The sequence below is a fragment of the Amia ocellicauda genome, chromosome 11 (assembly GCF_036373705.1).
Source record: "Amia ocellicauda isolate fAmiCal2 chromosome 11, fAmiCal2.hap1, whole genome shotgun sequence".
Classification (NCBI taxonomy): domain Eukaryota; kingdom Metazoa; phylum Chordata; class Actinopteri; order Amiiformes; family Amiidae; genus Amia; species Amia ocellicauda.
This window is the reverse complement of record NC_089860.1, coordinates 16,336,054-16,362,118: the sequence shown is the minus strand read 5'-3', so window position 1 is coordinate 16,362,118 and position 26,065 is coordinate 16,336,054. Positions and strand designations below refer to the sequence as shown.

Genomic DNA, 26,065 nt, shown 5'->3' with positions numbered 1-26,065 from the left:
CTGTAGATAAACAACTACAGTACCAATACAATACTCTGTTGGCAATGTGCTCAGAGTTTGGGTTTATTGAGGGACAACAGTTCCCTCTTGGAGTGAGGTCTTCCTTTATGCATAAATGTGAAATTACCTAATGTGCTGTTTTGCCAAACATTGCTAAAGCGTACAGTGCAAGGCTCAGTCCTTCACTGTGTCCATGGAAAAGAAAAAAAAAAAGCTGGAACTCTCTAGATTGAAGTCACCGATTGTGCGTTCATGTGCAAGGAATTCAACATTAGAAACAAATATGTTGTCAAATCCCCTTCAATCTCCCTAATGGTTTATAGTGGGGAAAACATAAACCAACTACAATGACTATCAGATTCTTTATAAACATTTGTGTCATCAGGCTGATTTCTGTGGACAAAAAAATACTATTTTACACATTACAGTAATCTATTCACAGTGTTCTGGGGGAATGGAATAATATATACAGTGGGGGAAAAAAGTATTTGATCCCCTGCTGATTTTGTACGTTTGCCCACTGACAAAGAAATGATCAGTCTATAATTTTAATGGTAGGTGTATTTTAACAGTGAGAGACAGAATAACAACAAAAAAATCCAGAAAAACGCATTTAAAAAAAGTTATAAATTGATTTGCATGTTAATGAGGGAAATAAGTATTTGACCCCTTCGACTTAGTACTTGGTGGCAAAACCCTTGTTGGTAATCACAGAGGTCAGACGTTTCTTGTAGTTGGCCACCAGGTTTGCACACATCTCAGGAGGGATTTTGTCCCACTCCTCTTTGCAGATCCTCTCCAAGTCATTAAGGTTTCGAGGCTGACGTTTGGCAACTCGAACCTTCAGCTCCCTCCACAGATTTTCTATGGGATTAAGGTCTGGAGACTGGCTTGGCCACTCCAGGACCTTAATGTGCTTCTTCTTGAGCCACTCCTTTGTTGCCTTGGCTGTGTGTTTTGGGTCATTGTCATGCTGGAATACCCATCCACGACCCATTTTTAATGCCCTGGCTGAGGGAAGGAGGTTCTCACCCAAGATTTGACGGTACATGGCCCCGTCCATCGTCCCTTTGATGCGGTGCAGTTGTCCTGTCCCCTTAGCAGAAAAACACCCCCAAAGCATAATGTTTCCACCTCCATGTTTGACGGTGGGGATGGTGTTCTTGGGGTCATTCCTCCTCCTCCAAACACGGCGAGTTGAGTTGATGCCAAAGAGCTCGATTTTGGTCTCATCTGACCACAACACTTTCACCCAGTTCTCCTCTGAATCATTCAGATGTTCATTGGCAAACTTCAGACGGGCCTGTACATGTGCTTTCTTGAGCAGGGGGACCTTGCGGGCGCTGCAGGATTTCAGTCCTTCACGGCGTAGTGTGTAACCAATTGTTTTCTTGGTGACTATGGTCCTAGCTGCCTTGAGATCATTAACAAGATCCTCCCGTGTAGTTCTGGGCTGATTCCTCACCGTTCTCATGATCATTGAAACTCCACGAGGTGAGATCTTGCATGGAGCCCCAGACCGAGGGAGACTGACAGTTATTTTGTGTTTCTTCCATTTGCGAATAATCGCACCAACTGTTGTCACCTTCTCATCAAGCTGCTTGGCGATGGTCTTGTAGCCCATTCCAGCCTTGTGTAGGTCTACAATCTTGTCCCTGACATCCTTGGACAGCTCTTTGGTCTTGGCCATGGTGGAGAGTTTGGAATCTGATTGATTGATTGCTTCTGTGGACAGGTGTCTTTTATACAGGTAACGAGCTGAGATTAGGAGCAATCCCTTTAAGAGAGTGCTCCTAATCTCAGTTCATTACCTGTATAAAAGATACCTGGGAGCCAGAAATCTTGATGATTGATAGGGGATCAAATACTTATTTCCCTCATTAACATGCAAATCAATGTACACTCACCTAAAGGATTATTAGGAACACCATACTAATACTGTGTTTGACCCCCTTTCGCCTTCAGAACTGCCTTAATTCTACGTGGCATTGATTCAACAAGGTGCTGAAAGCATTCTTTAGAAATGTTGGCCCATATTGATAGGATAGCATCTTGCAGTTGATGGAGATTTGTGGGATGCACATCCAGGGCACGAAGCTCCCGTTCCACCACATCCCAAAGATGCTCTATTGGCTTGAGATCTGGTGACTGTGGGGGCCAGTTTAGTACAGTGAACTCATTGTCATGTTCAAGAAACCAATTTGAAATGATTGGACCTTTGTGACATGGTGCATTATCCTGCTGGAAGTAGCCATCAGAGGATGGGTACATGGTGGTCATAAAGGGATGGACATGGTCAGAAACAATGCTCAGGTAGGCCGTGGCATTTAAACGATGCCCAATTGGCACTAAGGGGCCTAAAGTGTGCCAAGAAAACATCCCCCACACCATTACACCACCACCACCAGCCTGCACAGTGGTAACAAGGCATGATGGATCCATGTTCTCATTCTGTTTACGCCAAATTCTGACTCTACCATCTGAATGTCTCAACAGAAATCGAGACTCATCAGACCAGGCAACATTTTTCCAGTCTTCAACTGTCCAATTTTGGTGAGCTTGTGCAAATTGTAGCCTCTTTTTCCTATTTGTAGTGGAGATGAGTGGTACCCGGTGGGGTCTTCTGCTGTTGTAGCCCATCCGCCTCAAGGTTGTACGTGTTGTGGCTTCACAAATGCTTTGCTGCATACCTCGGTTGTAACGAGTGGTTATTTCAGTCAAAGTTGCTCTTCTATCAGCTTGAATCAGTCGGCCCATTCTCCTCTGACCTCTAGCATCAACAAGGCATTTTCGCCCACAGGACTGCCGCATACTGGATGTTTTTCCCTTTTCACACCATTCTTTGTAAACCCTAGAAATGGTTGTGCGTGAAAATCCCAGTAACTGAGCAGATTGTGAAATACTCAGACCGGCCCGTCTGGCACCAACAACCATGCCACGCTCAAAATTGCTTAAATCACCTTTCTTTCCCATTCAGACATTCAGTTTGGAGTTCAGGAGATTGTCTTGACCAGGACCACACCCCTAAATGCATTGAAGCAACTGCCATGTGATTGGTTGGTTAGATAATTGCATTAATGAGAAATTGAACAGGTGTTCCTAATAATCCTTTAACTTTTTTGAAATGTGTTTTTCTGGATTTTTTTGGTCTCTCATTGTTAAAATACACCTATCATTAAAATTATAGACTGATCATTTCTTTGTCAGTGGGCAAACGTACAAAATCAGCAGGGGATCAAATACTTTTTTCCCCCACTGTATGCACACATGCACACACATATAGGGAATACTTAAATACCTCAAGGTAAATAGGTAGGTAGGTCAAGAGAGACAGCTTTTGCTGTCCCTCAGAATTCACAATTAACATGAAGAGCTCTACAGAGTGGCAGCTACTCAATCAGTCTGATCAGAGTCGTTTATTCTGCATTGCTCAAAGTGATATATTGACAGGAGTTGCAGGGTGCTGTTATTACAAGTAAAGAATGCAAAGTGGAAATTCTGAAGAGGAGTGAGGAAAAACAGGCAATGCTGTAAATGAGGTTTTTTTTTTCTTAGAGCATTTGGCAACATTGCACAGTTAAAAAGCAGTCAGCTAGTTAGCAAAGCTTTTATATGCAATAAATAGTTTTATGTAGTAAAATTAATTGCAAAAAAAGGCTTTTGAGAAGTGATGAGGATAAGGAAGTTACTTGCACTACACAAAAACATGATTACAGTTTGATTTTCACTTTCACAGCAAAAAGTCATTTTCAATAGTCAACTTCCCATGGTGCCTTTGCAATCTACTACTCAATCCATCTGGAAGCCTTAACACACCAAGTCTTTGAATGATAAATCTGAAGTTGGCCTCGGGTCTGTAGTCGACTGCATCCTGAACGATGTGCTTTTCCCAGAGGCCTGTATCAATCTGTCACACAGTTTTAACAAAAAACAGCATCTGCAGTCAGATAATCCAGGTAGATATCCAAACTTAGAGTACTCATTAGAATGGGAGGCACACACATTCATATTGTGCGTTTTCCATTTGTGTTTGTTTTGCCGTAAAATGTCTTGATACTGAGTTCTTGTGTATGGCCAGTTTTTTTTTCTCGTCTCAAAGAATGCTATGGCAATCACAACATCATGGAACCTCCTAGATAAAACAATTTACTATAAGACCTGCTTTGCAAATGCATATTTAAAAAATACAACTATAATCATTGGTTATGTATTTCTGTGAAGAAATTCTCAGAAACATGTAAGCACTTGATGAATCTCAAATTCTAATTCTAAGGGAAGGATATTTATAGCATAACACAGATAAGTTTAAAAACTATAAAACTCAGAGACTGCCTTTGTTTTTATTTTAATGGAGTAAAGGCATATTATTCTCAATCTTCTTTCAGCTCCTAGGTTTTCAGTATCATCGCACTCAAATGTGCTTTCATCCAGAGCCACTGAAGCTGTGCTGTGAGTAGAAGGCAATTAAAACCGAATGTGCCGGAGAACAGCTTTCTTATGCTGAGGTTCCATAGGGCGCAAGTTTATAAAAACAACTCAAGAATTGTCAGATACTGAACTCCGTACACTAGAAAGAAAACATTAAATTTACTTCAGGGATCACTTATTAACCTAATTCTTTCACAATCATCTCACTGCACATGCATCTAATTCAGAACTGAAGGTTAGGCCCAATCCGGTTTCCCCCATGAAAAATACAAAATATTACTGATGCTTTTATGATAATAACAGTATGGTGACTCTACCTAGTATACAAAAATAATGAATGCTTACACATTACTGTATGCAATTCAATTAGCTTGCAAGATTTTCAGTTTTAGACATTATGATTTCAAAAGCCAACTAACGAACATACAGAGGTGAATGGGTTTTTCCACTGAATCGGCACACATCTGTAGGCACTGTAGTGTCCATTAGGGCTGTGCCACCTCCCTTTAGCAATGTAGGAGTCTTGCCTGTAGGCTGATTTCCTGAGATCTCTTTTTCTCCCGACATTTGGAGCAATGCCTGGCCTTCTCTTATCAAAATAAACAGGTGGAGTGAGAAACTCCCACAAGGCACAGTAATTGCCTGTTTGCAGCACTGGGGGACCATTAGCTCCGAGCCTCCAGTGAGGAAGCCGAGCAGTAGAATCTCAGAGTGAAATATCCTGTTAGGAGATGAGACACAAATATACCACAGTCCTGGAAATGTAAAACAGTGTGCTCATTTCACCCGCTCCATGCACTAGGAGAAAATAGCCGAAATCGGTCTTCGATTTCACCATTAAAAGGTCTGGCTGCAGAATGGGCTTGAATCTGCTGTCATCGCATCACAGTGTTAGACTACCTCACTTGAGCGAAGAGGCCAAAAAACACTCGGCAGGGCGCTTTGGATTCATATGTTAAAGTTGTCAAGACATTTACACAATTAAAGTCAACAAGGACTCTGCAGGAGAAAATAAAGTGTGCTTTTAGAAGCCTGAGTGTTGAATTCAAAACATATCCATTCACAACGAATGGCTTAAACTCAATGTGATATCATAATAAGCAAGTATAATCAAAATGACAGACCAAATCATAATCAAATAACTTAGAATTTAAATTAGGCTTATTATAGGACAGTCAGTGCAATAAACAGTGCAAATGCAGGTTTCACCCTACACTACCTCCAAACATTTGAACAAAACAGCCCATCACAAGACTCCATGCATTGTTTTGATGTAACTGAACTGAACTGAACTGTCTACCATATATAATCTTCAACAGGCCATCATATGTCACAGTATATAGAAAAAGATCAGGTCGCTACAAAACTATGTGTCAAAGACTGCTGTCCAATTAAGGGGTTGAGTTTTCATTATGTGTCTGCCAAGGTGGAAAGGCCAAAGGCTTATGACAAGCAGGGTAGCAGCCACTATAAATTAATGTCCCAAAGGGACCAATTGCAGTGTGTGAACATAGCCGAGGATTTGACGATGCACTGTAGTGTTTCAAAAGCACTACGTCAGGTAAAAAGTTACCAATGACAAAGAAGATAAAAGAGTTATTTCAATCCAAAAAAAACAGATATTGCATTCAATTTAGCGAAGAAGACAAAATAGCAGCCAATGGTAGTGTGTGCAAATATGAAAGCTGTATTCTATTATTTTGCAGACCTGATCATTGTGAAAACTAATTTAATCTGAAGTGCATATTAAATACAGGATGTGCAAATTGTTGGGGACGACAGAGTTGTAGAAATATCCAGAACTGTTAAAAAAAAGATATTGTTGATCTTCTATGCGAAATAAAGAATGAAATATGAATGGGCAATTGCAAGACTGTGATCAAAGCATTCAGAAAACATTATTTCCAAGAAGAGAATCGTCCCCAGTGGGAGAGGGTAGAGAGCACACAAATCTGCAGGTTCTCTCACAAAGTGCAGCCCTGCTTCTTTAAAATACAAATCTAGTCACATCGGAAGCAACAAAATTCCTTTCAGTCTTGGAAGGCAAAGACACTTCCTTCATCCCTTTCCACAAGGTGATGATTAAAACAAACAAATCGCACAGCTGGCCTTCAGTTGTAAATGCACGGAGCACACAGATCAGTCACTGATGATGCCACCTGTAAGATCTTTTCAGAGATGTGAAAAAGCACATTCAAAAACGTACTGCTAAATACACATTCATGAACCTGCTCCACCACAACTTGTTAATGGTATTTTTGTGAATAAAGGCCACTAAATGAATGTACATCTTACAAAATATGGAACCAGGGCATGCCACAGCCCGTAATAAAGTTAATCAAAAAAGTTAAATGCAGGAGAGAAATTACAAATAAGGAAAAATAAAAACTAGCAAGAGGCTTAGCATTCAGCTCAGTCCCCAAATTACAGGCCTCAGGTAGACAGCAACAGAATTGGGATTCAACTGAGAAGGTCTGTGTGAAGACCCCTTAACTGTAAAGCCATAGAGGCATTTAGCCTGGAGGTCATTTAAGGCACAATACCTCTGGGAAAGCAAAATGCTGCCAATTAAGTGCATTTATCCCAGCAGTCATTGGAATGCACACAATTGTGACAATCTGTACAACTGTTTAAATAAAAAATGATGCATTCTGAAATGCCAATTAAGGTCAAGGCTGCTTTCTCAAGAGCAGAAAGAGAGGAAATTACCTAGGGATTCCCTGCAGTTCTCTTTCCAGGAGCAAGTTCATGTTTAAGGGAAGAAAGCAAATTGTTTGTTTGATTCAGCATCTAGTGAAAGAAACCTATTTTTCGGTGACGTTGTTGATAAAGTTATGATGCTTGTAATGAGATAGTTATTTGAGTATTTTATGTACAAGGAAAACTATGCCAGGAAATATTTAATGTTGTTGTCTCAGATAATTTACTTACATTTGCATTTCATACCCCTGGCTGTTCTGATTATATTCATATTAGGAAAAATGTTTTTGTTTTTTTAATGTCCTTTAATCTTGATGTATATCTGTCATTAACTTTGCTAACATTTAAATAAAAAAGAAGGGAAAAAAGAGTAACTGTTCTGCTTACGTTAGAGTAACATTCTCCGATAACAAAACGCAACATGCTTCTCAAAATTGTATTAGATTCTGTAACATGATACAGTGACACAATCACTACTTCCCACTTCACAAGATTACAAGACATCAAATGCCACACACACACATACGCACACCAAAAGTAAGGGAGGAAATCACACAGGTACTTAAACACATTCCTTCACAAAGAGGTATTATAATAAAGTCCCACACAGTAATGCAGGAAGCTAGAAAACTCTGGTTTCATCATATTGTACTGTTATTAAAAAAAAAAAAAAAACACTGGGAAACAGCCAGTTAGTTTACAGATTCTAAGTGTTTAATTTATTTTTTCCAGAAAACAAATGTATTTCATTAAAAATGACAGAAGGCCGTATCTTTGATCAGTCTGAATTGTTGATGTGCCAGGGCCAGGAAACAAAGGGAACAGGAGGCAGTGTTTGCGTTTTCAGTTCCACATGATTGGAATGTTGTCCCACAAGACCAGAAATTGATCCCATTAACCCATTTAGAGGAGTTACAGTGACGCAATCTCACCCTACCCAGGGATAGCATTTAATAATGTAAACAATGCTGCTGTGAATGTTTTCACTTGATAAACCAGGATGATGTTCTGCCTGCCTTAACTGTAGACATTTTTGGAAATGCTGAATAGTTAGGTCACAGATGGGCATTGTGTAATAAAGAGAGACTAGGGTAAGGCATAATATCCTGTCCTAGGCTAATCCTTAGGATAAGTTTTAATTAATATATGTTTAACTGTAGTAAGAATAGAATAGAGTACATACGAACATAAGAAAGTTTACAAAGGAGAGGAGGCCATTCGACCCATCGTGCTCGTTTGGTGTCCATTAATAAGTAAGTGATCCAAGGATCCCATCCAGTCTATTTTTAAATGTTCCCAAATTTTCATCTTCAACCACATCGCTGGGGAGTTTGTTTCAGATTGTGACGACTCTCTGTGTGAATGGAGAAAGTGAGGAGTCCACGTAGACTCCTAGGTCTCTCATGCGTTACTTCATCTAGTTTTATTCCTCCCATAGTGCCAGGTGTCGTCCAATAACTGAATATTATCTAAGTCCCTTTGAATAGCCTGTGCTGCCGAGATTGTATCTGCTGAGCCACCTATTTCAGTATCATCTGCAAATTTGACAAGTTTGCTAACTATCCCAGAGTCCAGATCATTAATATAGATTAGAAAAAGCAAAGGCCCTAATACTGATCCCTGTGGAACTCCACTAACAACCTCACTCCAGTTAGAAGCAACTCCTCTAATTGACACTCTCTGTTTCCTGTACATCAACCAGTTCATAATCCATCTACTTACATTACCCTGAATGCCTACAGCTTCCAATTTGAGGATCAGTCTTTGGTGTGGAACCTTATCAAAAGCTTTTTGAAAATCTAAGTATATCATATCATATGCTTTCACATGATCTACAGCTGCAGTTGAATGTTCAAAAAACTCTAGATGCTCCTCTACTTTCTGTCTAATAATTTTTTCCAACATTTTACAGGTGATGCAGGTGAGACTGTTTGGTCTGTAATTTCATGGCTCAGTTTTGCCCCTTTCTTGTGGATTGGTATGACATTTGCCGTCTTCCAGTCAGTTGGCACATCCCCTGTTCTAAGTGTCATTTGGAATAATACCATTACCCTCACTGCTTAAAGTTATTGTTTTCTTTACACATCTCCCTCTTACACATTTCCTTAAGAGAGTTACATTGCAAATTCTCTGTGCTGAAGGCATGGCAGTAAAAGAGCTGACAACCCCTCTTAGGGGATTGTGTCTGATAAAGAAAGCAAGAGATGCAGATATGATATCTGCAAAAAGAAACCAAATATTCAAATGCAGACCAGATCACAGCAAAAAAAAAAATAATAATAGACCCACATGTAAATTGAAAGTTCTAGTTCCAAGTTCTCACAGTGTTGTAGCAAGACTTGATAGTGTTCACAGTTTTGACATAATCTGGGCATACACAAGAACCAACAGTTATTGAGAGAACAAAGTCATATGCTTGAAACTGATATATGCTTGAAAGTGAAAGTAAATATAAATGAGTACGTTTCTATTTGAGAAGCTTCTCCTGATTTTCATGTTTTCACATTAACGGCCTGCACTTGTTTTGCACGTCTTTTTTCACTATGCATGCGTGTGTGTGTCTTGTCTTGTTGTCAAGACAGGGGATGTACAATCTTTTGAGTGCTCCTCTCTTGAAAAGCCTGGATAATATTTTGAATGTATAGAATTCATACAAAGGCAATTATGTTGCATTTGCAATATATCCCTTTATAACTGAAATTGTATTTACGAATGTAACATTTAACTTTAGTTTGCAGTCTTTATTTTATACAATTGCAAATGTATAGATGCCTTGTTGCATATCATGCCGTGGAGAAACATTGTGTTGTGTTAGCACTATTGTCTGACTTAACACATTAACGTATGAGAAGAAACTCAAATTATAGCAAGTTGAACATACGTATTCCTTTAAATTATGTTTAACATGCCTAGATTATGTTTTTAAATCTGTAACTCCATTTCATTTAAGTAATTTAATACTCAAATCTGCCTGGGGTTTGTTACCCAACACTTTTTTCTTTGTCCATCCTAACCACATTGCTTTGTTGTCCACTGACAGATAACATGACACCTTGGCAACAATGCACAGAGTAGCCGGAAGGTAAACAAGCATGATCTCAACAGCACAGCAATCAATGGTGTAGCTTCTTAGAGAAACAGGGCCAGGAGATAAGAGTACCAATGCTATCATAAGCAAGGTGAAATTAATACAACACTAAAGGGTAAGGCATTAGACTTATCTTATCCAAATAAGCTGTTATGCACTGGTTTAAATTGGTGGGCTAAGCAACTTAAGGGAAGTATATTGGCCCATACAATACAATCACAGAGTTTCCATCTAGGTCCTTTTACAATGGCCACTTTATACACTCATGGTCAATATCTCGGTAAGCCATTTAAACATCAGTATGCAAATACTCAAGTATGAGTCTAAAGACTTCTCTTGTGATGCGATCTTAAATCTGGAGTAAATGCATTCTGGGCTTTAAGCCCATTGGCATGCGCACGCCATACTTCTCACTGCACTCTGGTGTTTTGGATATTTAACACAAATTCACAAATAAACTAAAAACAGGCCTTGTCCAGGAACAGATGGTTGCTTGTTTAGATGCAAACCTGTAATCTAGATACATGGCATCCCACTGGACAGAAGGATACCACAGCTTCTTCTACAGTCCATACTCAATCCATGACCTGTTGGCTACACTGGTTTAAATCACAGCCAATCTGCTGCAGATGGAAACAACGGCTGATTGAACATGAACTCAGAGATGAAGATGCAGGCAAACAGTTGACTTGAGTTTTGGCACCAAAGCAAGATGATCTCCAAACCTTATAATCCTTATAAATCACCAAATCCTTATAAAATCAATCAATTTTATTTGTATAGTGCCCTTCGCAAGGTGGCCACAGAGCGCTTTACAGTGGTAAACATAAAACAGATGTACAGTAGAATAAAATAATATATAAATACAATAAAGTAAAATAAAAATAGACCTTTAACAGTTTAAGTGATCTAAAATAAAGTAAATTAACATTTAAATAAACTATTTTGGCACAATAAAAATAATTAGACTATATTTTTAAGGTCAAAGCAATAGAGACAGAAATAAAACCCAAATGTGCATTCTGTTAATAAAGTAACATTTTGGCAAATGGCAAAATAGAGGCCAAGTGAGTTTAAATTGTAATCCCCTTTAACAAGACCAAGCCGATGACCTCGGTTCCCACTCAGCTTGTTTAGAGACGTTCAAGAAAGCCCTGTACCACATGCTGAGCTATTCAAACCTGTTCATTCTATCTGCAGATTTTAAAAATACAGTTTATAATTATTATTTCCTCTTCATCTGATTACTGGAAATACAAGATCAAGTTATTTCAGGAACAGCTGAGATTAAATTGACCTGCATCTTTTCCCCCCCTCTCATATCTTTAACACGTTATATACAAATATTAGATTTAAAGTTCACAGCTCAGCCACTTCCTTCATTGTATTGAATACAACAATAGAATTGTGCTGTGAAATAAACTTAAGGAAGAAAACAGTCTTTTGAACTTTAGTACTTGAATAACAAGGGCATTACTGGAAGCTCTTTTAATATTTTTATCATAGCATTGACTGAATGAGCCCTGTATGATGATTTACTAGTGTAACCTAATATTCTTGAGAGAGGAAAAACAACTGCAGACAGGAAAAAATGACTCTTGTAATGAAGATGCATCTCACAGGGGGCACGTGAGCCAGGACTCCAGTTTGCTGGACTCCAATACTCTCTACAACCAAACCTAGAGAGTCAGGCTGCTTATCAGGGCTGGAAGAATTGGCTGTAGGCAGAATTCATCACACTGTGTAAAATAAATTAATTTGAGGCAGTGTTTTCAATGGCAATTATATGATTATTGCATGCTGTGTGAGCAGCTCATCAATTTAACTGGTAACTGACTTCGTGCATTTGCATTTTATAGAAGCAGAAGATGAACAGTGGTTTGCTGAACATAAGTATCCTATGTTTGCGTGTATACAATTTAAATATACCTTCAGAAAATTATGGGCGGAATTACAACATCAACAAGGTGCAAGTGATGTGTCCCTTTTCAAACTGACAATCTTCTCCCCATATGATCAAGATCATCATCAATCACCTTTTAAAAGGCAGAATTAAAGTGTGAAGTTTGGGCACTCCACAAAATCCAAAACAGCCAAGAAAGACAGGTGAAGCAGCACTGACTCCAACAGAGCACAAACCCAAGGGTACAGCTATCGGATTTTAAAACACCATTACTAAGACAGAGGAAAGCAGATTCAAGCGATGATGACTTGAAGCACTGCACTGTGGCCAGTTTTTCCCAAACACACTTTTCCCTTTTGCCTCATACAGTACATAAACATAAAAATCAACATCAAGATAAACCTGTAAGGTCATGTCAGAAAGATTGGGTTTGTCTGCTCCCTGTGTCCTTTCTGACTGCCTACCCGTGGTAACATGTTTCCTCAGAGCCGCTTGGTCTACCCCACGGTGTTGTGCTTGCTTCACCAGCAGAAAGGCAAGGAGAAAGGGATGAATTCCGTTCTTGATGCAGTGTGAATGGAGGGCTTGTGACGGGGCAAACATAGGCCACATTATCCGAGGGGATTCTCCTTAGAAGTGTCCAGATTTAAGATTCTGACAAGGGTCTGTTGGTATTTTGTCCTTGGGCTACACGCCAGTCAGAAAAATAAAGGTTTCTTACAAGTCCTCTGCAGACAACCAACTTGCAGCCATTGCCTGAAGTGCTTTGCTTTTTCACAAGGCCAAAGTTAAGGAGAACATCCATTGCAGCATTTTAGTTTCCTATTTAAACAAAACAGTAAGTGCAACCTCATTGTCATTTGCCATTTCTTTACATTTCTTTGAACACAGATTTCATTTAAAATGCTCTGTCACGTGTCAGCCAAACTTACATACATACATACTTACATTAAGCCAAGATCAGCTTTCTACTGAAAAAAGAACATGCTTTTATGATGGAAAAAACACAAAAGTACAAGAGGTGAACTCCCATTTACCTCTTCCCAGCTCTCAATAACCTCAAACTGAAGTTGTTTCCAAACCTCAAAATGACCCTCTTTCCTACTAACTGAAACATTTGCTCATAGCCAATATCATGCCAAGTGTCATCTGACTCATCAGACATGTTTTTGTATATTGTGTTCCAAAACAATGCCGTAAGCACATCTTGTTGACAATTACAACTCTTTAAATAGGTGTACATTGTGTGTGTGTTATTTTTATTCACTCGTGAACCTTGTCAGCTTTGTGGAAATAGATTATTACATCTGGTGTAATACAATGAAGACATTTTGTGCAGCATGGAATAAAAGGGAATGCTGTGGTGAAGAGGACACTACAGAAATCAAAGCGGCAGCAACAACAGCAGAGTGGAATAGCAATAGATCAGAATGTGAATATGTATTTGGGCCAGCACAGAACAATGCAAAAGATACAAACCACTAGGCCACATTCAGTGACCCAGTACTGCCTTGTTAGGCCAAGGATTCTTCCTCTCTTTATCTTCCTTTTTTAATAGCTAGGCTCTATTCTTACCAGGTAGTAAATGGTTTTATTCATATAGCTCAAGTCCAATTAAATCATAAGTTGGGCAGAAACAAATTCCTTGTGGTGAAGCCGAGTGTAAATGCCAAGGTTTCCCCATCTCTGTCACAGGAAATGCCAATTGTATTCCTCCGGGGGCTTCGCAAAGCTTTTCAAAAGAAAGAAAGAAAGAAAAAAAAGTTCCTACACATTTGCTCTCATTCGCTTCTTGAAAAACCTCCACCTGCACGTTTCATGTGTTTGTCCATCCCTACGATGGGACAGAAGGGTATTCATGGGGACTTTTCAAAAGAAATTCAGGAAACAATGAGTCTTAAAAAGTACTCTGTGGAAGATAATTACTTACTGAGAACAGTTGCTTGGGCAGCTTAAATAGGGGCAGTAAATGCAATGCATCCTAGGAATTGAGCACAGGTGTTCATTCACACGTGTCTCACATATTGAAATCAAGAGGTAATGCAGAAGTCTCATTAATAATGAACAGCAACCACCTGGATTCCTACACAAACTCGCTCTGCTTTTGTTGGGGGGAACAATGCATTCTTTAACAAGTGCTTGTGCTTGTTTGCTACATTTACAGTTTGTTCGGTAAGTAGTAGCAGCACACAGCCAGAAGCACAGGTCAAACTGGAGGTACTGTCCTACCACTTTACATTTCCGTGTGATATTCACTTAAAGTAAAGCAAAGCAAAGCAAAGCAAAGCAAAGCAATGCAAAGACGTCTCTGTGACCTTGCCCAGGGAAGACAACAACCTTTCCGAGGACTGTTTAAGCCCGTTTAAGTGAGTTGCCATGAATCCAGGAGATCCTGGTTAACAACAAAGCCCAGCAGACACAGACCGGGTAAGAATCATCTAGAGGTTTATTTGTAACCAGCACCATGGCAACACACAAGAGCTGCAGGATCAAGGATGAAAAGTAAATCTCACAAGTCATTACCGCACTGTGGCACATATTCAGATGGTTTATAAAAGTGAGACCTTCAGGAGAGTCTGAATAGAATGATGCAAACTTTTCATAGCAACACTGAGAAATAATACATCCTCACACATGACTGTCTCACAAAGGAAAAAAGAAAAGGTGCATGTCAGCGACAGTTAAAGCTGTTACCTATATATAACACACACACACACACAACTTAATCCACTTTTGTTATTCATTTCAGAGTCCAGTTATGTGTCTTGTTCCAGAGCTCCGAAATATCTTGACTAAATCGCAGCTCATCTTTATTAGTTTGGGGGAAGAGGGAAATCACATTACGTTTCTCATGAAACTGTATCCCATTTATACAGCTTTGAGAAAAATAAAGAGAATGCCAAACCATGTGACAGGTCAACGACACATTTGTGCATTGTCTCTGCCAATTTTACAGGTGTTTCTTTCAATGGAGTTTTGTACTGTTGAAAGAAATCGAGATGGTCAACATAGTCTCCATTACATTGCAACTGACAAGTAACAGGACAAACTAGAATGCTGGTTCGTTTAAATGTGACGGACAGACTTATTTCATAAATCAAAGTACACCGAATGTAAATGTGTGATCCAAGCAGTTATTTTCCCATCTATGTGCGAGTAACAGAATCGTATTCTACTCATTAGCCAGCTTGACCTTACAATATCTCAAATGTTGTCTCTCTTTATGAAGCTGGCATAGCTCTGACGTTTTAAATTAAGTGCCCTGGAGGCATGCTAGTTATCTTGTGCACAAGAGAATTTTATTTTAATGTTATTCACAATTACATTCCCCAGATGCGCAGTTGCAAATTTCACTTTTTATTTTATTTTTAACACAAATACAACACTATGATAAATTTTAACAGTAGCCAATCCAAACCTGAGACATTTATCTCTGGCCCCTGAACATTATCAAAGGGTGACAATAGTGCAAAGTGATGTTCAGATATTACTATGCATTGAAGCTTGCATTTCGAACTACAATGCCTGGCTTGTGAATGGAAAGAGTGGTCTGACATGCTTAAAAATAGATCAGGTTATCTTGTTCAAACAATACCAAATGGTTTGTATAGGTACAATCTGCAATACTACATTAGTACAACATAAAGATGTTCTCCCCCCTTTTCAACATTTCTATGAGATATCCAATTGCCCAAGCCAGTCCAAGAATTTGTTCACCTCAAATTACATTTTCTTTCAAAAAACCACTGGTGAACTGTTCTGAATACATATGGGGGTCCCATTTCCATTATCTGAACGTCATCCACTCCGCTCTTGAGACAATCTCAACTCAGAAAGGGAATATCTGTGTCATCTATTGACCTGTTTAGTTTGAAGCAGACAACATGATACTGCACCATCTCTGACCAAAGGGCAGGAAATTACCAGAAAAATGAGCTCAAGCTGCATTGTCCTTTGACATCAGTTTCTTCAAGACGACACCAGAGATGGAAAAAAAAAAGAATATATAAAATTAGAAACCAAAATAGGAAAACAATGCCCCTATCAGCCAACACACTGAAATCTTTGTCAAAAGCCTTTTTATACTTAACTACTACAAATGCATGATATTTCCAGATATTTTCCCAATATGCGTTGACATTCGATCAATATAATGGTATGTGTATAATGTGTGTAGCATCTCAGGAACTTGGCCTACAGAAAACTGTGAGCTGTAGCCTCCTGTGCATTACGATCAGGGATAACAAACCACTTTGGTTGTGAACATACTATGATCAAATTATTTCCTTCAAATTAGGCTGCTGCAGGGAATACAATCAACTGACTAGCAAGCGACTCCTGTTGTCTTAGAGGAACTAAGAAACCGATCAGCCTTCATTTTCCTACAACAGCGTCCATAGCGGTGTCCGTTGACCCATGCATTCAGAATAACACAATCTAATACACAACCTGCACATACCACATGCCCCGAAATGGCATTACCTTGAACACCTAATGAGCCATTACTCTTTACATTATGATTAGATACTGCTGCGTCACTTGTTCCAGATAAACCACCCATAAATTAGCCTAATCTCTGCATAAAGATCTATACAATAGAAAATGTTTGTAAACTACATGAGCAATTCAGAGAATATCTACATACATCAAACAGATTTAATTTATACCACCTACAGTATTCATATTCAGGAAGAATGTTATAAATTAACGATGATGCCTTGCATATGATGATGATGCATGGAGTTGGACCGTGCTCACACTGCATGTGCATGCCATCAGCATATGTCTCACTGAGAAGCTGTCTGGAAAGATAAAGATTCAGTGTAAGCATAAGAATCTATTTCATCGATTTTCATTCCCCTTCCAGACTTCATAACTATATAACCACTTTCTTTAGGTAATACAGATGTTATGTTAAACCTGAAGCCTTAAAAACTTGCACAAACACGGTTTGCCTTACCACATAATTGTTGTTTATCTTTACCTTCCACTTATATTTAAAAAAAACACTTCTCAATATTACATCAAATACCTGGGAATTTACTCTACCCTTAATCCTGCTACCCAATGTTTTTCAAAAATCCTCAACAACCTGCAGGAATTATGATGATGCTCGAGTCCAAAAAACATGCTCGGTGGCTCACCATTGTGGTTTGTGCTTCCTGTAGTAGAATTCCTTAGCCGAGCAATCGTTCCACTATTTGCCACTGAGCAAACTTGTCAAAGGAGTGTCTCTCTGTGCACAAAATCCTTTGTTTGAAGCACTACACCCTTACATCTATGTAGCGCTGATCTGGTTCTAGGAGTCCTATCTCATTTCATTTAATCTCTGACAGGCATTACGCAGAAGTAGATATTGCTGCAACAGAGCATCCTAAGGACAGACAGCAGGGAAACATATTTAACGGGATATGCAAGTGTATTTGAAGTCACAATGAATCACAAAGGATGTACATTTCTTACGATTTTTTTCCTCTGCTGTAAAGAATGCGGAAAGACTGGCTCGAGAGAAGTGGAAACAATTACAACTTTATTCTACATTCACTGACAGGTGGCATGTTTTAATTGGATGGAATTATCAGACGTAAAAGCGTTTCGATCATATGCATATCCAATATAACATGACACTAACTCCACTCGATCTAGTTACAGGAAAACTGAGATGGCCAGGACTCAGTCCAGTGCGCCTCCGTGCAACACAATCTGTGTGTTGGGTCTGTTCCGTGCCTGGGAAGTGAAGCTGCTTTGCATTCTCCTGCTAACTGGATCCCAATCAGCAGTACAGGGATGCAAAGATTAATTATACTCTCTTGGTTAAGATTTCACATTAACACCGTCAGGAACATATATAACAGCTGGGTTAAGATAAGGTTTTCAATCTGCCAGAGCTATTCCACCCTTATAAATTCTATAAGAATTTGTAATGATTTGGTATGCTTTCCAAAAACTTCAATGTAAACGTTCTAGTGTACTTATTATTATGACTATGCTTCATTAAAGGAGGAATAAATGGCCACTGTGTTTTTATAATATGGCTCTTTTAGTATTCTTGTAATTAGTGGTTTTTTTTGTTTTACATTTATGTGCAACATCTTTTAAAACCCACTGTCTTCAGACAATCAAGCAAGCATTGTTTGGCACAAAATATCACTTGCTATGAGTAATATTAGTGAAACCCCAAACTTAAAAACTGCAAAGTTAGATGCAGGGGTTGTCATCCACCACGCGTCGCTATCGATGTTTGTGTATTGGATAGTGTAGCTTAGCGTGACGTCATAATTAAAAACTGTCGCACTCTACCCAATAACAGGAACATGAATATTTGTCGCAAACGGAACATATCGTGTAAAAGAGACGGCTGTAGTTTAGGTTTCAATAGCTAAACTTTTGAGCTGATCGCGACACTAATATTGTTTCCCATTGCATTGAAGCTACTCTATTTCCCATATTGACAAACACATAATAAATAAATGCAATCAGTTCTTGCCATTGTTAAATATGGGCGTGAAGTTGAAAACAACACATGCAAAAAGCACGCTGAGAGAAGTCGGCATAGAAATATCTGTCCAGCTGTTTAAAAGAAGCAATGGGAAATTCCACAAAAACACCTAGATTGATCTAATTTCACAACAACGTGTCTGACCCAGGCCAGCCAAGCTCCCGCTGTCAATCCTGTCTCACTTCAATATTCATAATTACATGCACCGTTTGATCCAGAGTGCATCGATCCTGCCGATGAAGTGTCACAATCACATCCAACCATCACCATCTTAAAACACTGCTGGGGAATCATCAGACCACCGAGGCCCCGTAAACACCTGGGAAACCCTACAGATGAGAAATGTGTGACAGCACCGAGACCAAAAAAAAGAAAAGAAAAAAAGCAGCTTTTGCGGGGTGACCTGGCGCCCGTTCATGTGGTGCAGGTGGAAATGCACCCCTTCACCGATCACCGATCTGTGCACACCGGGTTCTAGAGCAGCGTTTATGTAATCGCTTCACATTAGCGCTCTAGAACCCGTCCTGGTTCCGGAGGGCAGGCGCGCATAAAGTATCCAACAAAGGTATCTGAACTAGCACTGAACATGGTGTTGCTCAAGCGCTTCTTCCCAGAGATGAGGTGAGGAGATGTGATGCATGTCCCTACACACACAAAGCACGGGCTACCGTGGACCGACAGAGCGCACACTGGAACAAAATGACAGCTGGGCAAACGGGGGAGAAATGCAATCTCCAACGCTTTCCAAAAGGCAGTAGAAACACGGCGATGCTCAGACACGTTACCTTTTGGGTTGCTGTATGCGGTGTACCAAGAAAGCGAGATGAAGCCGCACAGCCCGAAGAAGAAGACAGTTAGGAAGGTGCCATTTCGGAGCCTCATCTCCGGATCACCGGGATCATGTCCGAAGCGAAGGCGGGTGAGCGGGCGGCTGCGTCCGGTTGCGCTCCACTGAGGACTCGGCTCCGGGAGCGGGCAGACGGGCTGTTATTCCGCGGAGATCATGCACATCCACAGGCGGCGCTAGCGCAGCCGGACTCGGGGAGGAGAGTCGGGAAAGGGGGGAGGGTTTGCCACGGCCAGCGGAGCTCCTTAAAGAGAAAGCCGTCAATGCACTGCGATTTGAATATCGAGCTCAGTCTCGGCTCAGCCCAGAGGCCAGTCGACACCTTTTTGATGGGAGGTGCTGTGGAGAATTTGTGTTGAATTGAAAAGCCCAAGCGTAGGCAGATAAATAAAAAAGATGAATATTCACTTTTTTGGAAATCACAGGCCCCTAATGGTTGTAATGAGTTGCATTAGCGTACATGAAATAGGGGGAACAAAAAAAAAAGGTGATTGTAGGATTTGTTTGTGAACTCGAATTTGAAGAATGAAGCACCCAAATAGATAACTTCAATTACAAATTAAATGCATATAGATGTTTTTGATACTACACCCTGGTAGTGACAAATGTACAATGATGTTATGAGACCATGCAACCTCTCACATTAACAAATCATGCAATTATTTATTTGTAGATACATTTAATACAGGAAGAAAGCCATCTATGTTAAATAGCAAGGCACTTCTTTACACAAAGAATTGTAGGAGTGTGGAACTAATTGCATAAAGTTGTCATCTAGCTGATGTTGAGTCTTTCAAGACAAAGCTAAATGAAATTGTGGAATCTAAAGACCAAACCCGTAAGATTGCCAGAATGCCCCTCTGTCATTTGTAACCTATTGTATCCAATGGTTTTATATTTGACCAGATGTACACATATACAACCCAGTACAGCACAGCCACTGCTGTGACTACCCCCCCATTTTAATGTAACTAAAGTCCCAGTTTTCTATTATAATGTAAACTCTATCTTTAAAATACCCACAGCTACCAGTGTAAATGGAAAGGAACCAGCCCAAATCTGTTCATTACGTTTCCCTGCAATGAGTGTTGTGTTTTTGCAGCTGTATCACCTAATATTGTTCAAAGGATGGCCCATAATGGATGGTGGGTCAATAATTTACTATTCATTCAAATGTGTGTGGTCCAATTTTCATTAAATCTCTTGCATATTAATAAAAGTCAGATACTTCTGATTTGTAGCAGCATGTATTAGATTGGTATTGTCAGTATTCAGTTGCTAACTCATTTGAAACTGAATGGAAATACGTATGTCTGTGTATTTTAAAAGGTTCCTGTAGTTAACTGCAAAAAATATACTTGGCAAATAACAGAAGTGTTTACCGTCATGGAAATATGATCCTCCAGCCTCCAGTCTTGGAAAAATAGCACTAATTGCATTGTTATAAATTGGTCATCAGGGGAGATACGTGATGCACAGGCAGGCAAATGATAATAGTTTGTAGGTTGATTCACAAGTAGTTTTCAAATGTGCATTTAAAATATGCTTAGTAATTATTATTATGAATTGATTTACAGTTTGCCACCCTCAACACGCAGTATGCTTGGATTGTTTTTATAATTCATATTTAAAAGTCAAATATTATAATTTCCTCTGGAGAGATGGACTGACTGATGAAAGAGGGTACTGTAATGTCCAGTCTGTCCATATTGTACTCTATTAACCCTCCCTCTCTGTAGGTGGATATGGATATATGGATGAATCTCTCTCTCTCAGGTAGGGAATGAGGGTGATTATGACCGGACCACAGCCCTGCACAAGGCTTGCAAGCGGGGCCTGGTGGACATGGTCAGATACCTGCTGGAAGTTGGGGGCCAGTAATCTGTTGTTGACTGTGTGCATCTGGACTGGACTGTGTGTCTCTGGACTGTACTGTATGAACACACACACACACTCACACTCTCTCTCTCTCTCTCATCAAGCAGGACTGCAACCTGCTGTGTGGCTGGTTCCTGTCTGGGGAAAACATAGACCAGTGTGACTATGACAAGCACACTGCAGGACCCCACCCTGTGATCAGCAAACTGCTGGACTACAGAGCCACCCCACTGGTGGGTGAGAGAGAGAGAGAGAGAGAGAGAGAGGAGAGAGAGAAAGAGACAGAGAGCAATGGTTCTTTTAGCCCTGTGGCCCCTCTTGTCTTGTTGAGGATGGCAAATCCAGGTATTTATTTTTGATTTGTAGCACAGCGGCATGAATTCGATCCACTAAACTGACACCAAAGTAGCGGTTCAGGCTTTTGGCTACTGGTTTCCCCACTGACCCAAACAACCGATCGTAAGAGAGGCGATTCGGTTTCAATGCAACAACTTTATTTTACAACTGCTTTTTAAACCATTCCTCTCAACAATCAGATCCCTGAAATGAATTGCCCCGGCCCCCCACACACAAACCGACTGACAGAAAAACACACAACACACACTGCAGTCCCTCCACAGCACAGTGCAGATCGCTACATTACCAAGTGTGTCAATGATAGTGGGCTGTTGTAGTGAGCTATGTCAGTGTGGCACTGCACTGTTGGTGAGCGTTACTATGCTGTTGTGGCGAGCTGTGTGTGAAGTGCAGCTCCACCTCTAGGGAGGACGTGGAAGCAGCCTGGGAACTGATGTCCCACCAGGAGCCGAGGTTCATCGCTTACCTGCGGTGCCAGCTGGCCAAGTGCCTGGGCCAGAGACCAGTGCTGCGCTGAGCCTCATGAGCTCCTCAGGGAGGTCTCATATATATAGATCAGAGAGAGAGAGAATGATCAAATAAACACATCAATAGTTATGATTGGATTATACGCTCTTGTATTATTCCTCAATTTTTCTACATTTAAGTGTTTTGATTTTGTTAGATGTCATGATTTGTTCCTTTTGCATAAAAAGATATAAATAAGTACACACAGAAAGCAGGAACAAGTAGGAGGTGGAGTTAACACAGTGTAATGTGACCCTGTCAGAAATGGTCACAGGACATGGGGCTGACCAACAAAGAGTCTTTTATTTCACTTGAATAACAGAATTTCACATGTTAAGGCATTTCAAGGTCTTCATGAAATACCATTTTGTAAACTTTTCATTGAAAATCTTTATTTTTTTACCTACAAAAACCTGACAAATCCAAGCCAATTTTTATATAAAAACCTTGGTGTGTATATATATACCGATCAGCCATAACATTATGACCACCTGCCTAATATGGTGTAGATCCCCCTTTTGCCACCAAAACAGCCCTGACCCGTCGAGGCATGGACTCCACTAGACGTCTGAAGGTGTGCTGTGGTATCTGGCACCAAGACGTTAGCAGCAGATCCTGCAAGTCCTGTAAGTTGCGAGGTGGGGCCTCCATGGATCGGACTTGTTTGTCCAGCACATCCCACAGATGCTCGATTGGATTGAGATCTGGGGAATTTGGAGGCCAAGTCAACACCTTGAACTCATGATTCATCAGACCAGGCCACCTTCTTCCATTGCTCTGTGGTCCAGTTCTGATGCTCACGTGCCCTTTGTCTAATATATCCCACCCACTGACAGGTTCCATGATAACGAGATTATCAGTGTCATTCACTTCACCTGTCAGTGGTCATAATGTTATGGCTGATCGGTGTGTATATATATATATATATATATATATATATATATATATATATATATATATATATAATTGTTTTTGTTTTCCAAATTATTATATGGTTTTAATGTTTATATTTGGAGGCAACAGTTGTTTTTTGTCACAACACTTGTATACAATCTCAAAGTACCTATGTGAAACAATCAGTGCTTGCCTTAAAAGTAAAAGAAAACAACTGGACAAATTATGGTCAGTGTGTTTTCCATGTCATTACTTGCTTAACAGCAGGACACTTAAGCATGTACACATCCACCCTTCCAAAATGTCCTCCCTGGAGAATTGTTTCTTTAGTATAGTGCCAGTCTCACATTACCAAAACTGTGATATTGATGCTTTTACTTTTGTGTAATTAATCATTTGACTTATTTTTACTTAACAGACATTGAATAAAGAATTAGTAACATTTTATGGCCCGCAGGAACAAAGGCTTCTCTGGATTTGAATAAAAGCAAGTGTGAGACCCAAACTGAAGAGTGTCTACCTTTATTCCAACTGTGCAGGAGATGGCTGTGATTAATGTGATCTTATTCCCCAGATTCTTTGTTCTGTGTTAATCAATTGCAACCACTCTCTCTGAATAATGGGGGACTGTCACATTTTGCGAGGAAGACTGTAAATGATGTACATGGGGCTCGCTCTCTGTGTGGCGGGCTCTCATTATTTAGGTTGTGAATCAGTGTGTGTATCAGGAGTCGCATGTGGGGAACTGATAAGGCTGCTTCATTATATCTCAAGCTTTGACCTTCCAAGGTCTCACACAGTAAAGTAGGGGATGATCAGTGAAGTTCTTAAAAAGGGTCACATTGCAAAAGTACTTCATTCTTGACTAAGTGACAAGGCTGCGGTGGACAGGACGCCCCGATTTACCTCACCTAACTGTGTGCATCTACACGTTTGTGGTAGATATCCTTTCCTCCTGTAACGTCCATGTGCACATGATCCTAATCCTAACTCCCATGTCAGCACCCTCATTGCAATCCTAAATGAAACATGGTGTCTACAGATGGTGGCAGTTGTGGATTTGTGGACTCTGGTGGTAGTTCTACTTTGGACAGATCAACTGTTTGCCATTAAACAACTCCAGCAAAGAGTCCTATATAATGCCCAATAAAATAGAAACAAAAAGTAAGGAAAAAATTAACCAATAATAGATTAATGAGTTTTTATAAAAGCTGGTCCTTCACAATAGAAATATGCTTTTAAAGGAGTTTTAAATCAAGTACATTCTGTAGGTAAAGGACTGCTCTATAGCTGTTCTGTGTTTTTAATAGTCTGTGATCATTGCCTTTCCAAAAAGAAAATAGCATAACGATGCGCTGTAATTGGACCTTAGGCACAGTAATAGAAATGACTCATCTGTCAGCTTTATCTAAATTTACATTCACTCTTTTTATGTAATGTATTACAATTTTAAAATAAATTCCAATGCTGTTGTTTTTAACCGTACCATTGGAAAACACGTCGACTGATGAGAGTTACAAGTTTGACTTGCAATGCTGCCTGCCTTAAGAAGCGATAGACTGGATTCTATGGACGGACATCGCCACCTTGTGCTAAATAAATGTAATATCAAGGGCAGATTCCATTACCGTATAACCGCAGAAAGGAGCGGCCAATCGCACACCAATTAAAACATGACAAACATTTAAAATCGGATTTATGACACATTCAATAACTTTTTGGGTTATAAAGCGCAACATATGTAACATTGCATTCTATCGAAAGGCGCAGGTCCAGTATTTCATTATTGTAATAATGTAGTTCTGGTGACAACGCATTACCTAATGCAAGGTGAGTGGTTTATGTAACAGCACACTATTTGCTCTGAAAATGCGAGCAGTTTCTGGATCTTTCTTGAAGCGGTTTGAAGCGTCCTAAGTGACACGCTGGGCGGTGACGTCAGCGCCCGCTCCTGTGCGCATGAGTCACGGTCAGCTGACGCGCCGGCGGGCACGCAGGGGGGGACGGGGGGACTTCGACAGGCGTCGGACTCCTGGCTTGTCTTGCGTGTCGTTGCCTCACATGCGGGTAAAAGGTCCAACACAGGCCTGAGACAAGCGTGACTCAGCACATTACAGGCTTGATTTCATTATTCAGATACACAACTAACATAACAGTGACACAGCAAATTATAGGCGTGAATTGATCAAAAACTTTTGCGAGTCAATCGACATTGCTTACTGTTAGTGTGTGTCTGTCTGTCTGTCTGTCTATAACACTCTTCGGTATAATCTTAATTCAGAAAGATGAGGACTCTCCAGTGTACAGCACTTATAAAACAAGAGCTGCCGGTTGTATAGAGGTTTAATACCCCAGAGGCCAAACCAGGGCCTATTTGACAGGTGCCAGTGACTCCAGATCTGTAGACCTGATAGGAGCAAATTCAGTTCTGAATGCCTGATTGAAGTGTCCCTTCTCCATAAATCTCACTAACCAGATACACATACAAATGACACACAGTGGTGCTGGTTACTGTGTCTTATTACTGTAGTAGTAGTAATAATAATAATATTAAACAGGTAGTGCAGTTCTTAAAACTTCTATGGGCGCAGGACTCCACTCATGTTATAAGCTATGGGTGTATAGTTTGAACTGACACCTAAACAACTCTGCATAACAATAAAGTACTGGAATGATAAAAGCAATAAAGGAGGGCAATTCATTAACTCGCCATGTATATCAATGAGTCAATCGATCAAATTAATCAAATCAAGTTATTTTAAACAGCAAGACAACCCTGGCCTGCAAGATGCACTGACTTCATGGACTGTTAATTAGAGGGGGGTGGTGTTTGGTATAAGTTATAACACATGAACGTGTATTAACATTTCCTGTGTATTTAAATATTAAAAGTACTACAAATACGTATTATTACAAATACAATACTAATATTATAACAGTGAACACTTCTTAAAATGCTTCGTC

General features: G+C 40.0%; 1 protein-coding gene across 1 annotated transcript in view; it reads right to left on the bottom strand.

Moving 5' to 3' along the window:
* The window catches only part of mgat4b (alpha-1,3-mannosyl-glycoprotein 4-beta-N-acetylglucosaminyltransferase B), a 94,602-nt gene extending 74,903 nt beyond the window's left edge, over window positions 1–19,699 (bottom strand). Inside the window, exon 1 of the mRNA XM_066716691.1 lies at window positions 19,404–19,699. Within this exon, the coding sequence (XP_066572788.1) occupies window positions 19,404–19,500 (97 nt within the window). The 5' untranslated portion in view covers window positions 19,501–19,699. The remainder of the gene's footprint in view (window positions 1–19,403) is intronic.
* Between the last annotated feature and the right edge of the window lie 6,366 nt (window positions 19,700–26,065).